Below are 16473 nucleotides of genomic sequence, written 5' to 3'. Positions count from 1 at the left end.
GCTATTTTACCCAAGACTGTTCGAACAGTATATACAACTGAGTTTTGAGCACTCCTTGGCATGGATTAATTTATAACTGTAACTGTACTGTACAGGCAGATCAAAACCACCTTATTCTTCAAAAGCAAGTGGTATAGATTCTAACCACTTGAGAGTTAGATTATCGTATGAAATATCCCTCTTCGAAACGGAGAGGAATTGATTAAAAGCCATGAAATGTAGTGCTTTGATTAGAATATGGAAAAATAAATTATTGCAAGAAAACTAAAATATGTTGGTGCAGAATGAACAGATGTGTAATTTTGGCTAATTAGGGCATTATAGTACGGCCCCGTTATAGCTATAGTAGAGCTATGGTTAGCAAATCTTTATGGCTAGCAAACCTAACACTGTCATGAACAGTTTTCCTCAGCTAAATAGCTCTCTGGTGCTGGAGGTATTGGGGCCTGAGCTAGAACCAGGTATCATTGACAGAAGCTTCTGCTCTATTCTTAGTTGTGTTTTTCATTTGTATCTTTTTTATTTCCTAATGGCAAAACCAAAGACATTGCTTGCTTTTCTGTAACGTACTTGGAATAAAGAATCTAATTCTTTTTTAGACTTTCTAGAATAACTGTAATGTTGCTGAAGTTTGTATTCTATACAGGGTTGGCAGATTGATAAAATACCTTCCACAGAGTTACGCCGTTGGCTTAAAGGAAGAACCCTGGTTTTGCAAAATTCCTCTCTGCTTCCTTTTAAATGTGCTAGAATGGCATTAATATACAAAGACACATACAGTGGATTTATGAAGCATTTAAGGGGTGTTTTTTTAGCTTTGTCTTAAAACAATTGTATCTCATACTTTTAGAATATTTTTCATATTTTGAAGTTAAAAACTCTTGCTTAATATCAATCTTTTATTCCTGTTTGTTTATAACATGACTGGTCAATAAAAGCAAAAAATTCTGAAGACAGGGAGTGAGTAGAACTAAGTAGTAGTAGTAGCAATGTAATGTAATGTTGTCTTCAGACCACTATACAGACAGCAAAACCTGAGAACACTTTGGGGGGCTATAAGAGCTACTCTGTGTGAAGTCAGTCAAGCAGAGAGGTACTGAGTTGTGCAAAACTACAGTGCTGTAGTGAGTGCCAGTACCAAGAGCAGGACTACTAGTTTTCAGCTTTTGTTTTCAGGAGGGGGCTGTTTGTGGAGGTTTTTTTAGCTCTCTTGTTATTCTGCAACTCCTCCTTGTAGAGCGAAAAAAGCGTACTGCACCTCAGCAGTTTTGACAGATCAAGTCACACATGTTAAGTAATTTCTGCCCACTGCAGTTTGTGGAATTACTCTGCATCTAATATCATGGTTCTTTTGAATTTCATCACAAATGACTGAGTTTTTCCAAAAGAATGTATCCGTTCACTGTTTTGTTATGCAACCAGACAGGGAGCAGGCATGTGGAGGGTGTGTGGTAGGTGTGGAGACTGCGAGGGGCCTGGGCAATTGCAGGAAGGAAAACATCATCTTTGCCTTCTGCCCCCCAGATATGCAGAAAAAGACAGTTTGCAGCAGAGTGGCTATATGAGGAACATTGTTAATGTATGTTAATTCTTCTCTGAATTAAGAGTCTACAAGTGGGCGGCTCTTCTGCATGGATTTGAGAAGCCACTATAGCAGAGCTCTTCTATCTACTCTGATGCTGTGGCCTACTTATAGTTTAAGAGGAGAATTTCATGCCACTGTGAACAGTTAGCTCTCTGCACAAACCCGCTTGTTTGGGATTCGTGTGGGAAGGTGTGTGCGTTATCCTCTCCTACATATGTCAGATTGTACAGAAGTGACTGTACATAGTTTGCTGTGATCGCACCTGGTTTAGTGTTGCCATCCTCAAGGCTGCTTCACTCTTCTAAAAGCAGGAACATCTAAAAGATAAAACTGTTTCCAAATGTAAAATAAAATTATTGTGGAGACTGCAGTTAAAACTTTATATAACCTATTTGCTTAATTTAGTACTTCCCTTGTGAGCTATCTCATAACCTTGAATATAGTAGATCAACAAAGAAAAAGAAAACACTTGGATTTATGTATCTATGCTGGTGCATTTCTTTGTACTTTTTAATAATACACAGATTTATTATCTGAATTCATAAATCAAATTAGTTGTGTTAATGCATACTTATACAAAGTACAAAGGCAAATATTGTTTGTTCCACTAAAACAACATTCTGTTAAATGAGTTTAACTAAACTAACTGAGATTTTATGAAAATGTTTGGAAGCCAGTCTATTAAGTAGCAGACATAATAGTGTTCTTCAGTTTCCCAGAGCAACCAATATAAAGCAAGACAAGTGCAAAGAACAGGCTTTCTGTAAGATGTTTGGAGAAGTTTCCATTATTTGGTGCCTTTCTATGACTCCATTTTGTTTTTTTCTAGGTAGAGAAATCCAAAACTTAGTGAAATACGTCCATAAAAAAAATCAATGTTGATTTTGTTTTCTGTAAATATGCTATTTTGTTCATTCAATCCCAAAGCTAGTGTGACTGCAGTAAGGGAATGGTGGCAGAAGGAAGATTATGCTGTGTATTTGACTTGATTTCACACTTCTGTTACTGGTACCTTGCTGTACCCATGGAGCTGGGTTATGACACTATCATAGGCAGTATCTTTTTTTAAAGCTCTTTAAGCAAGAATTCTCAGAAGCACTTCTGCAACACCTCTCAAAACGGTCCCTGCATTTCCAAAATAATTTTAGTTATTGTTTTCTATTTTGTAACAACAACAAAGAGCAAAGGGAACTCTCACACAGCAAGTAGAAAGAAGCTTAAACAGAAAACCAAAAACCAAGAAACCCCCCCAAAATAAAAAAGAGAAAAAAACCCAAACAAAAAGGCTTTCTGCTGTAGTCACAATTAAAGTCACAGTAATTCACAGATGTTGTGTACCACAGGAATAAAGGCCAAGTTGAAGGCTGGTTTAATTTTACTGGTAAGCCTTTCAGGAAAGGGCCTGTATATTATTCCCACCTAGTGCCATGCTAAGTCTGTCCTCAGCATTTATCAAAGAGTAATAAGACTATCATACTCAATTTTGCTAGAATGCATTTCTCCCAGATTATCTGAGATGCTCTACACTAATGATGCAGTACCGTGCTATATCCCTGAAGCATAGTCAGTTCACCTGCCTGCCCTACTTACATCGGATTGGCCTAAGCAATTGAAAAAGAAGTGTGATCGTAGGATGCACATATTTATTTTTTCAGTATTTATTTCCTTTGCATGTAAATTCACCAATTTAATACAGAATGCTCAGGGTTTCCATTTTACTTCTACTTGTTCATTCTCTTTCACTAAATAGAATAGCCATATGTTCCTTAAAATCAGTACTATCTCTATTTATAGCACCTGCCTTGATGTGGATCAAAAAAAGGTAAAATAGAGGAGAAAGGAGAAGGTACATGAGAAAGAATAATTTCTGTTGCCTCTGCCACTGGCCAGCTGCTCAGATGAAACTGCTGTGCATAGAGAAGACTTTTTCCACAAGGTCTTCTTCCACAGGCCTTGCTGTGAGCTCCTGTGGAGGCCTTTCTACCATCCACGTCTCATCAGGCCAGATGAAATGCTGTTATTCTACAAGTAAATTTCACATTTCAGTATGTAGATGTTACAGGACATAACTAGAGCTAAATATATCCATGTAATGTTGTCATGGAAATAGAGAATTTTGATGAAAATACGTATTTTCTGCATCCACCTTATTTCAGTAACACAAATTAGCAAAGCTGCAATCAGACAACTGCCATGCCTTTATTTTCTTCTAGTGGTTGGCACTATCTACTGAAAATCAGAAAACAGTGAAAAGGACATTTTAGCTATTATGAGAGTATCATGTCATGATCATGTTTTATGTGCATGCTACATTGAACTGTTGTACAGCACTATGCATCTAAAAACTCCTCATCCATCTGTAGAATTTGAATGTTGTTCTAACTCTTGTCCATATCTCACAGGTGGGGAAAGTGATGTAATTCAGCCACGCTTAGATTGTAAAGTGAGTCCATACACTGCTCTTGCTTTATACCTGAGACCAGATCTTCTTGTTTAATCACACCATTTAGTCACTAAGAGATATAGCATATAAATAGTACAGCACAGGCTATCTATTTTGCAATGACAGTATGCAATGCATATAGCCGTACTCCAAAGTGGGAGAGTCTTTGAACTTATGCTGCAGAGGCACTGCCTGCAAAGCAATATGATGATGTTTAAAATCAGTATGTGAGAAATAAAGTGAAGAGCAATCAAAATAGAGTATATATAAATTGAAATAAATGTTATACAAAGTGAATTATGCCAGTTCAACTAATTCTGTTTCTCAATCAAGGTATTTTAGTTCAGAATACTGTTCACGTATCAGCAAAATAATGTAATTACAAAGTAGTCTTCAATAGCACTGCATGGGAAACATAGCTGCTGGGACTGGTGAAAATTTGCCAGCAAGTCCCAGTGTATTTACCAAGAAAGAGGGAAATGCTGAAAATGGACACAGTCTTGGAAGGAGGAGGTGCACTCAGGGAATGATGGGTGGCTCAGGCTGGAGGATGGGAGGTCACTGCGTGCACTGGAGAGCTTTATGACAAGGTTGTTTGGAGGCAGGTACCTTTTACAGAAGTCCATCCAGCATTCTTTCCCCTTGGGAGGCTGGGGTCCACGAGGCTAACTGGCACTTTTGTGTGAAGAATGGGATTTCTGCATAAGTGAAAACACTTCAGGGAGTGGGGGGAAGGAAGGTGTCCATTTTGCCCTTTTTTCTGTTAGTTCATAAAAAAGCTATTGACCTTATTGGCCAAACTCCACAGAATTTGGCAGGAGGCTAGGTTTCAAAGGTAAGAGATGCGAACCGTAGGTCTGCTAAACCCATGACCTGCCAGCTTGAGCAGCCCCAGCCACATGCATGGCTGGACCAAGTACCACAGTGCTCAAATATGAAGTCAAGAAAAAGAAACAGTGGTAGAGTGAAGACAGAGCAGCGGACTCAGATTAGAGATTGTAGCAACTGTGATGGGTCTCTTCCACAGGATGGTCTCTTCCATAGGACCACAGGGAAGGGTCAGAGGAGGTATGGTGGGTGGGCAGGAATTCTGGGCTGGGATGCTGGAGAGACAAGGGGAGGTATGGTGGGGAGAGTAGGAGTATCTGTAGGTGTTATGAGGAGTGGACACAACAGAGAGAGCTCAGACTCTTGTAGTGGCAGTCTTTGAAAGATGTGGGCTAGGTTGGTGAGACAATTCATGTTTGTTGAGCACCCCATTCTGCAAGTCTTCTGCAAATGGTGGACTAGGTAGAGAAGGGAAATTTTCCTACCTGTGGTCTTATGAGTTTATAATAAAAAAAAAAGTTTGTGCTGCAAGTTCTATAGAAGTATGTTAAAAAGTCAGTCAGTCATGAGGCACAAGCATGGTTAGCAGATGTTGCTGGTTATGGTTTTTGCTATGTCTGAGAAGGAGCCCTGTGAGCCATTCTTACATTATACCTTAAAAGAGAGAAAAAGTTGGACAGCTTTTCTCAAAATTCTTCACAAATTTCCCTTCCTCAAAAATGTGATTCTGGAAAGAGAAGAAAATTTTGATATTTACAGCCTCACAAGATAAAATGGTTTTAAGACTGTGGGCATATGTATAAAAGGACTTGCTAAAAGACTGCAGGCTTGCAACAGGTCTCATCACAAATCTGGTCAAAGATTTTTTGTACGAATCAATCGGAAATGTCTGCTTTCCACCAAGCAGTCAGGAAATGTCTGAACCTTCTCACTCCTTGTCGTGGTTTAAGCCCAGCCGGCAACTTGGAACCATGCAGCCGCTCGCTCACTCCCCCCTCTCTTCCCTTCTCCCCCTGCTCCCGGAGGGATGGGGAGGAGAATCGGAGGAATGTAACTCCCACAGGTTGAGATAAGAGCAGTTCAGTAACTAAGGTATAATACAAACCACTACTGCTACCACTAACAATGATAAGAGGAATAACAAGGGGAGAGGACACAACCGCTCACCACCCGCCGACCGATACCCAGCCCGACCTGAGCAACAATCTGGGCCTTCTGGGGAACTCCCCCCGGTTTATATACTGGGCATGACGTGCTGTGGTATGGAATAGCCCTTTGGCCAGTTTGGGTCAGGTGTCCTGTCTCCGCTTCCTCCTGGCTTCCCCTCCTCTCTGGCAGAGCATGAGACTGAGAGAAGTCCTTGGTCAGAGTGAACATTACTTAGCAACAACTAAAAACATCGGTGTTATCAGCATTGTTCCCAGACTGAAAGTCAAAAACACAGCACTGCACCAGCTACTAAGATGGAGAAAAAATGACTGCTGTAGGTGAAACCAGGACACTTCTACAGAGTCAGCTCAATGGATTTGCAGCACATGAATGCACATCAGTGTTCAGACATTTCTTTTTGTCCACTCCAACCTGATTGCTTTTGGTGTACTCCCTGTGTTCCACTATTACCTCTGCATGTCAAACACGTAAGTGCTGTGCTGTGGGAGCTTCTTTGCTACAGTTACTTTTTCACTAGCAGAAAAAGATATATTTTTATCCAGGGTGTCTAAGGAAAGAGCAATGTGTTCTTAATGTTATTCAATCACTGGCAACTTATAGAAACTAATTTCCGATGAGATGTATAGTCAAAAATTAATCTCAGATGCTAACTCAAGTGCACACTGTGGCTGTGCTTTCTAGATGAATAGTCAACCATTTGTCATGGGCTGCATAATAGTGCACAAGCACTATTTTAAAAGTGCAATTGGGTGGTTTTAAAACCTTTGAGAAGTCTGCTCGAGGGACCTTAAGGATTTTATAATTGGCCCAGGACATATACTGCATCTTTTCTACTCAAAGGTGTCTGTTTAATAGTTGTATGCCCATTTTATAATCTCTCAGAATGTTATAACATGCAGAAACTACCTTCCTCTGAGCCAGACTTCGGTATCTCAGCCTATTAGATTATTTCCTAGAAGCTACCACTGTATTTTAGAAGTCAATAAAACTTTCCAAGATGTTTTTCTTCTCAAATGGATGTGATGCTAATTTTGCCTTCCCAAATTTTGGTTTCCTATTCAGATTACAATATGCATCCAAAGATACTGTGCTGCATAGGTTTGAAGAAAAAAAGCTGCTAAACATTAGTTTAGTGACTGTCACACACAATGCAAATTACTAATGTGCTGCTATAGATTATTAGGAAGATGTTAACTCATGCTTGACCGTAACATCATATTCTCATTTAAATGTTCTAATTTGCTCTGTTTCTAGTACCTACATGCAAATGGGATTGTGCATCGTGACTTGAAGCCAGAAAATCTACTCTATGCAACACCAGCACCAGATGCACCACTAAAAATCGGTGAGCAGTGTTATATGTATGCTTCCCTAATTCCTTTGTACCAGTAATATGTGCTAACTGATGTTTACAGTCTCACTACCACTATATTCAAACCTAATGCTTATACTCAAATGAACAGCATGTTACTCCTTCAGCAGCACATCTGTGCATGGTGTTTTTAAAACCAACTCAAAACAAGATGCTTGCTTACAGATTTTATAAACAGAATTGTTCAGAACTTGTCAGAGAATAAAGTGCTCAGGAGGAACAAGAAGGATCATGAGATCAGCATACATCTGTGTGAACTTCTGTGCCCTGTTTTTTTATTTTTAAACTAGTATTTTAAAAGGAAAGATTCATTGGCATGAAAGTACAAATGTCTAGGCAAACTGTAGAAAGCAAACTGAGCAATGCTGACTTCTGTTTTGAAGACAAATTAGAGGGATAAGAAGAAGCAATCTTTGCAAAGAGCGTAGGGAAGCAATATGAAGCATGGTCAGCACCATGGGAGCGATAAAGAGGGACAAGGTGAGATCAGGCTCTCCTGAACTGGGATGTATTATGCCAGTTCTGTTTGGCATGGCAGCTGCTTGAAAAGGGCATGACCTCCAAAAATGGTAGGTATCCCAAGTTTTTGCTTGAGCAAAGAGAGGCTCTGTGCAGTGGTCCTGAGCTGTATGTAACCACTTTGGAAAGACCACCTTGTGCTTTCTTACCACGGAGCATGGGAGCACACAGGGAGTGAGTGTTGCCATGTTCATCAGGCCGGTGTTCGTCATGGGTTTCAGGAGCTAGATTTCCACCAAATAGTCTCAGCAATTCTATATAAATTTCTGGGAAAGTCTTTCATCTCAGTATGATGGTATCTTAATTTACATTTTATCGTAGTTTTTATCTTTCCTGGAAAAGCTCTTAACAGCTGTAACATGCTAGATTAATGCAGCACCAACTGGCCTTGATTTGACAGCCAAAGTGGTGTAGGGGTTCCTGAAGCATTTTCCTAAATGCTGTGATTCTTCATCTTCTGGTTAAGATTATTGTCTTGTTTAAATTGATATCTGATTTACAATAAGTATTTATAAAAGTAAATGATATTTCCATTTTGATAAATAATAATACATAAAGGATAAACATTTAGGGGCAAGTGAACCCTAGTTATGTATTTCTAGAATAAAATATGAACTGTTTTTATCCTGATCTTCAGTCAAAATATTCACTTTGTTATTCACTGTAATAAAACAAAAATACTTTTATTTTGCACTTTTTAAAGCAAGATTATTGTCACCTGAATTAAAAATTGAAGAAGTTCCATTTATTCTCAGTTAAAACTGAGAGTTTATGAAGACTTTGGTTTTCATGTCTTTTAAAAAAAATGAATCATGTAAGTACAACATGTAAATCGTGAAGGCTCTTCCTGTCTAAACAGTAATTCAGGGTAGAAACACTGCAAAAAGGATGATAAGAACTTTTCCTGGCACAACCTCTATGCCTCTAGTCGTCTTTTATCAAAGTACTGCTGTGATTTTGTCTTGCAGGGACTGCATATTTTAATTCTTATCCAAGAAATCACTGATGCATAATTTTTTAACCCAAAATTGTTCTGTTAATTTTATTGGATTACTCACAAGGTGAAGGTGAATATGTACCTAAAATGCCTTTCTGGATCACTGCTTGTATGCCTTTAGGCATCACATTGTGTTGCCTTTATTCAGTCTTCAGGATAAACACAAGTTAGATTTCTGTCAAGCAAGAGCCAGGAATACTCATTTGCATGGACAAATTTTGCTTCCAGATTGCAGTCTGGGTAGATTCTTTAAACTGATCCTCACCTCTGGAAATGACAGTACTGTTCATTTAATGCATTAATGTTCATTTGATTACATATACAATATAAAAAGAAAAAAAAAAAGTGATTTTACAATGAAGTAAGAACATTAATATTCCTAAACAATCTTGACAGCTGACTTTGGACTTTCCAAGATTGTGGAAGATCAAGTGACCATGAAGACAGTTTGTGGAACTCCAGGGTATTGTGGTATGTTGCTCTATTATTTACAGTATGCTGCACTTAATGTGAGGGTGTTACATTTTCTCTTTCCAAGGTGAAATGCTCCATCCTAGAGTCAAATACCCAAAAGCCCATAAAAAGCAGAAATAAAAACCTAACATTCAGAATTGGCACTGGGTTAAGTTTCTCTAAACTCATATTCTGTAGCACTGAAGTTTAATAATTGAAATATATGTCATGGTGCAAGTTCATTACTTGCATGGAAGTAAGTTCAACCATTCTAGAAAATGCTGAAATTACTAAAATAATACTGGAGAGGCATCAGCAGGATTTTGGACTATGAAAGGCATAGTGGAAACCATGAAAAATTTATAGACCTCATAGCAATAATGAGTATTTTAATATTGCTTACAATTAATTTATCTTAAAGTTGTTTTTTTAACATATAAGAAATCAAATTATTACTTAAAGTAGGGTCACAAATTAATGTATTACACAACGATGGTAATTTTATTTCCTTTAGTAATTTAGAAACTGGGAAATTACATGCTTGAGCCAGAGTTCAACCACATAACCCACCACAGCAGGGAGAAAGGAGGCATACAACAGATCTTAAAAAAAAGTAAATCTAAAAAGACGCTGCCGAGCCCGAGTGGCCATTCCCTCATGGAGGGGAGAGCATTTCGCTCTGAGGCTGTGGCAGGTGCTCATCTTGCTGCCAGCAGGGATGTGCCCAGCCTGCATCCCCTACAAACAGCAGACTTTCTTCAGCAGTGGCATCCCCAGGTTGGAGGGGACAGCATGGACCTGTGGGATGCTGCATCCCTGTGGCAAGCCTCTGGCATGCGTGCCCGCGCAGAGCCCTGGTGTGTTCTGGCTCAGTTCTGTGTGGTGGATGGCAAGCTGAGCAGGCAGCCGCTGGCCGGAGCCTCTGAGAGTGCCTGGCAGCTTTCAGCAGGGCATCCTGAGCATGCTGTTGGGCTGCTGGTACAGCACCCTTGCACACAGCTTCATGGTCAGAGCAGGGACAGCTAGCTCCTCACGTGTGCAGAAGCTCGCCTGGACTCTTGGAACCAGAAAATGAGCCAGAAATGGATCCTTCAGTGCCAGAACATGCAAAAGAAGGAGCCTGTCTGGCAAAAGAGGATAGCAGCTGCTTCTGCAGTCTTCTCAACCTTCATTGCAAGACCCTTTCATGACAGCAAGCCAGCTAATGACCAGAGAGTCTAGTGGTCTTGTTTATACCAGGGCAAGCTTGCTGGGCTACCCATTGTGAATGCTCATCTCAAGCAATCAATGTGATCTTATGGAGAAACCTATTTCTGCAATTCTCACTGAACTCTAGATCCTAAATGGGCTTCTGCAAGAGGCTTCAAGCTGCTAGCAGTGTGCTGAGTGCTAAGCATATCCGGAAGTTCTGGACAGAGCTGAGCTAAGCCATGTGGAAACTGGACACTTGGCATTTGTTTTTATAACTGTAAAAGCAAAGCATTGGGGAAGACCGTAAGATTACTCTGTTACTTCATAGCACAGCTGATAATGCAATTAAGGTGACATGTCCATTACCTCGTATGACATTGTCTGCCAAGCACATAAAGGAACCAAGTATGCTTTAGAAGTAGCACTGAATTCCAGTTAGTTTCATAAATCTGTACTTCACATATTAGCCATTAATGTTCTTGTTGACCAGATAAATAGATAAATAGATAGTATTTAGGCCTTTCTATGACTGTCTTTGTATACTGTAAAAATAGGATAAGTTTTATTCCTATAGAAGAGCCCTCATAGTAGGGATTATTTCTTGGGGAGGTTTGAGACTGAATGTCTGTGCTGAGAAGAAAGGGGCTTTGTGCCCACAGACATGCACCTGCAATCCTTGTTTCATGACCTGAGGTCACTGACCATGCAGAATTCCTGGTGCCTGGAAAATATTCATGCATTACCTTCCAGAAGTGGAAGAAATCCAGGAGGAAAATTGTTAAAATGCCAGATTGAACTATGAATAATTGATAGTCACAGGCTGCCAACTCTCACATCCTGCCCACCCAGCTATCAGCAGCTTTTCTAGAAAGGACACAGCAACAAAAACACCTACAGGAGTCTGGGTCCTTTGGCATCAAGACTTACCAATCTACAGTCCCTGGGACATGCAGTGTGATGCAGAGGACTGAGGGCAAGAAGATGGTCATGAAGAACTGAACTTGCTGAGACAATGTGCTTTCAGTGAACTTAATGAGAAGGGCATAAGTGATTTCTGACAGTAGCAGAAAATAAGCATAAAAATAAGCCAGTGCAGAGCAGTGAGTCATAAGTCTGTTACAGCCAACATCTAAACTAATAGCAATGTATCAGTCAAATCCATTCACCAAAAGCAAACTTCTGGAAATGCTGAAAAATTGTATTTACAAAATGTATAGCTGTGTAATCACAGTCCAGGTGGCAAGGCAGACCTAAATGGACAAATCTTTGGTCTCTTTTATGGCTGTTTTGCAATACCACAGAGGAGAAAAGCCAAAGAAGGGCAGAAAGTGTCTGCTGCCCTTATTCTGAGCAAGAAGACATCCCAAGAAACATTGCGTTCTCTAGAGAGGAAGCATATAGGCCATAAACACAAAACCTGTCTTATTTACTTTAGAACCCCACACATGGCATTAACAAACATGGCAGGAAGAAGAGTGGTTAACATCTCTTTTCCCAGTCTGCCTCCATCTCTTTCTCTGAGGTCATTGGCTGATTTGCCTGTAAGCTGTCTTGTTGGCTACACGTTAAAATCAGTTGGAACCTAATGTCATTGCTCAAAATCAGCCCTTCTCTGTTCATCACTTTACCTATGAGAAGAATACAAAGGCAGGGGAAATCTGTGGTTAGCCTGTAAGTATTTGTCCAGGTTTTGTACCATGTAGCAACAGGGAATAATGTCCTTTGCCTTCTATATTAATGCTTTGTAAAAATGTTTGATGTGTTCCCTGCATGGTAAATCCTTCAGGTAAGTTGAAGAAGTCTGAGCCAGCTGCCTGAAGGCCATTAGGGAAGTATGTATACTCTGATTAAAATCATGCCTGGGGAGCCTTGCTCCCCCAGGAAGCTGCAGCACATTCCTCGGGAGAGCCACCTGCCCTAGAGTAAGGGTGGGAGCAAAGCAGGATCATGCTGGCAGCCTTTGTCAGTCCTTTTGGGCAACCAAAGTTTCAGGCTGAGCAAGGAGCTGTCATACATTTCAGGAAGCCCCAGACATTCCTGACCCTGATGAACATGGCTGCGAAAGTATAATGCAGGCAGGAAAGAAACTTTTTACAAAGGGCTTGTAGTGACAGGACAAGCGGGGATGGCTTTAAACTGATGGAGGGGAGATTTAGATTAGATATTTGTAAGAAGTTCTTCTCTGTGAGGGTGGTGAGGCCCTGGCACAGGTTGCCCAGAACAGCTGTGGCTGCCTCATCCCTGGCAGTGTTCAAGGACAGGTTGGATGGGGCTTGGAGCAACCTGGTCTAGTGGAAGGTGTCCCTGCCCATGGGAGGGGGTTGGAACTGGGTGAGCTTTAAGGTTCCTTCCAACCCAAACCAGACTGTAATTCTGTGATTGTGTGAAAGTGATGTGCACATGCTGCAGTGCTGATGCACATAGCTGCAGCAAGTCCACCAGGCCCCAGAAATGTGGCAGCCATCCCACTTGCATTGTAGAGGTGGTGGGCTCAAGGGCTGTGCTGCCATCCTGTACATCTGATGGATATTAACACAGATACAGTGGTTGCTGAGAAGAAGGGCTACTGACATGTGGAAGTGTGTCTCAAGGTTGTCTTTTTAATTATTTTTTCCAAATTAGTTGGGTATTTTTGTCTGTGGCCAAAATGTGAGGGAGGGAAGGTTCTTGCCCCCCTCTCCTCCCAGTATCAATCACTTCCATCTTGTACAATGGAGATGTGGCATTTCCATTCTGCCACCTCAGAAGTTTTGCCCAGGGAAGTTTGCCCAGTCAGAGGCAAACCTCGAGGGTGGACAAACCTATGAGCCTTGGCGGGGAGAGGGCCAGGGGCACTCAAGGTAGGCATGTCACAGTTTCAGTGTGCAACCATGCCCACTTTTAGTCACACACAGCAGCAACAAATACTGTCTGAGGGATACAATGGTCTACTCAGCTTTCCTTGATGAGTGTTTGTCAAGCTACCCTGGCAGAGATTAACTCATCTTCACCCATGCAGAGCCAGAGTCCCCCAGGACTGCCTGGCCTTCCTGCCTGTTCTGCACTGCAGCAGAAGCGATTGCCTGAAATGGTCATGTCTTGCCTTGCAATCAAAACAGAATACCAAAAACACAAAGCAATTTGAAACCAAAATCTACTTTTCATTTTGATCTGCTGTGCTTGGACATGACTTCTGTTGCTTTATTCTCAGTGAAAGAAATTATTTGCCTAATTAAATGCTTAAAGGAGAGGACCCTAACTTTTTAAAAGACACTTAGAAGTGTGCACAGAGTTTAAATTGACTTTGTGATTGTTGTTTCTGCATTCAACTTTCATTTTACTGATACATGTTTTATCACTGGCAGCACCAGAGATACTACGGGGATGTGCCTACGGCCCTGAAGTGGACATGTGGTCTCTGGGAATTATCACCTACATCCTGTAAGTGCAGACAGTGCTACAGAGTGATTCAATTGTAAGCAGCTGCTGTGCTGTGAGCTGAAAACACAAGATCCTGAACTTTAATGGTGATACTCCTGATCTTACTTAAGGAAGTCAAATCCTAGAGAAGCACAGCAAAATACTGAGGTTATATATTTGATAAATATGACACTTCCTGAACAACAGGAAGATCTCTGCAGAATTGTGCTGTTAATGTGAATGTATAGCAGAGAAACTGCTGAAGAAAAAAATACAAGGATGCAAGTGTCAGAAGGCATCGTATGGGATTTTTTCTCATTCACATGAACTGTGAGATATACTATGATCCTAAGTAGCTTCTCAGCTACAGATGGAGCAAGGAGAAGTTACAGTGCTTACAGTTGTTTCACAGTGCCTGTGAATATTCCCAAATGCAGCTGCCCCATTTATGTCAGCCACAGACACTGCTACAGCTTTAGCTGCAGCACCAGTGTTGCTGTCCCACAGCGTAGCATCCAGGAGGCAGGGAGCAATCCTGGACTCTGTCTGCAAATCAGTCCAACTGGTTAAATGACTAATCTTGAAGTGTTCCACTTCTGACAAGGTAACCAGAGGCACTGTTGACAGAGGGCTGTGAGTGGTGGTGGCCATACGTATTTTAAAGAGTTGAAGTTCCAACTGTAGAAGATTTTCAAGCAGTTGTGTCTAAAGGTAGACACTAAAGGTAGGCAAATTGTAATTATTTTATTGTATCAATGGAATCTTTCAAAGGAAGAGTATTGAGAATGGAAAACTGTATCTCATGCATTGACCCTTCTCTTAATGGGAGAATAAATAACTTAATTGATTCCCTTGGAAGCACCAACGCTAAGTTGGATTGTGTGGTCATATACAATACTTGCAGGATGCCTTTTATGGGAGGAAAATGGGATTTTACACACACACCTTAAAGATGCAGGGGATTTTACACATTCCAACCATTTTCTTTCCACTTTTATGACTCATTAACTGTGTCTAGCACATATAGTGTGAAATAATACAATTATTTTCTTTATGTCTTTTGTAACGACAGAATTGTATTTTCCAGGATTTATACTAAAAGTACTGGTAAGGATATATAAACACTGATGGGGATATCAGAAGACATGTTTTGTTCTGTAAATCAGAATCTATTTGGGTGCCTATAAATGATAGGCTACAATATTCCTATCTACTATTTTGTTTGTTCCTTTTAAAATGTGAATCTTTGTCGCAAGGTCTGGCTCAAGTCTGTAGTAGATCACATCTCAGATACTGACAGGTGATCATTTCTCATCAGTTCTCTGGTCCATGAATGACAGAGAGGTATGAAATTTTCCAGCAGGGTTGTCCCTGAGATTGAAGAGATGCCTTTTGATGTCCCTTTACAAAGGTACCTAGATTAAGCTATGGGCTTGCCTAGTTATTAAGTGATTAAGGGATCGCTGTTGTACTTGAAACCGAAAGCATTCCATAAGCAGAACTTATTTTCAGATGTAGGCAAGCTCCAAGCAAGAATGTACAGCAAACTCCTGTTTGAGTATATGAAGTGTCATTTGCTATATCCAGCCTTTCAAACCCTTCCAGCTCTTCAGATGATGCCCCCAAGCCATTAAACCTCTGCACCATTGTAAACACAAGTGTGTGAGCTCTCATTCTGTGTGGGACACCACCAGTACAGATACTCCTCTACTTCTTCTTCCTGTTTCTCTTCTTCTCTGCCCTCAAAATCAATTTTGACCTACACGAACAACTCATGCTAAAAGGGTGCTAGTCAAATCCACTTAGTCATCTCTTTCAGTTAGCTTTAACAATATTCCATATTTAAAAGTCTTCTATTTCAAGCTTTGTAGATCAACATTTTTGACAGATAAGAAGATCAGTGGATAAAGTGGATAAAGAACTGGCAGGATGGCCGCACACAGAGTTGTGGTCTACGGTTCAATGTCCACTTGGAGACCAGTAACGAGTGGTGTCCCTCAGGGATCAGTGTTGGGACCTGTGTTGTTCAGTATCTTTGTCAGTGACATGGACACTGGGATTGAGTGCGCCCTCAGCAAGTTTGCCAGTGACACCAAGCTGTGTGGCTCGGTTGATACGCTGGAGGGAAGGGATGCCATCCAGAGGGACCTGGACACGCTTGTGAGGTGGACTGATGCCAACCTCATGAAGTTTAACCAAGACAAGTGCAAGGTCCTACACCTGGGTCGGCACAACCCCAGGCACAGCTCCAGGCTGGGCAGAGAAGAGATTCAGAGCAGCCCTGCGGAGAAGGACCTGGGGGTGTTGGTTGATGAGAAACTCGACATGAGCAGGCAGTGTGCGCTTGCAGCCCAGAAAGCCAACTGTATCCTGGGCTGTATCAAAAGAAGCGTGACCAGCAGGTCGAAGGAGGTGATCCTGCCCCTCTACTCTGCTTTTGTAAGGCCTTATTTGAAGTATTGTGTACAGTTCTGGTGTCCTCAACGTAAAAGGACATGGAGCTGCTGGAGCAAGTC

The 16473-nt window shown here is 41.0% G+C and overlaps 1 protein-coding gene across 1 annotated transcript in view; it reads left to right on the top strand.

Annotated features, from left to right (window-relative positions):
- Window positions 1-7280: 7280 nt before the first annotated feature.
- The window catches only part of LOC104404861 (calcium/calmodulin-dependent protein kinase type IV-like), a gene marked incomplete at its 5' end in the record, with an annotated part of 17132 nt that continues 7939 nt past the window's right edge, over window positions 7281-16473 (top strand). Inside the window, 3 exons of the mRNA XM_010013392.1 lie at window positions 7281-7371; window positions 9311-9385; window positions 13903-13978. Coding sequence (XP_010011694.1) covers window positions 7281-7371; window positions 9311-9385; window positions 13903-13978 — 242 coding nt within the window. The remainder of the gene's footprint in view (window positions 7372-9310; window positions 9386-13902; window positions 13979-16473) is intronic.

Source organism: Nestor notabilis, unplaced genomic scaffold (genome assembly GCF_000696875.1).
Source record: "Nestor notabilis isolate BGI_N333 unplaced genomic scaffold, ASM69687v1 scaffold12014, whole genome shotgun sequence".
Classification (NCBI taxonomy): domain Eukaryota; kingdom Metazoa; phylum Chordata; class Aves; order Psittaciformes; family Psittacidae; genus Nestor; species Nestor notabilis.
Note: the sequence above shows the minus strand (reverse complement) of the source record. Positions and strands in the feature narration are given on the sequence as shown.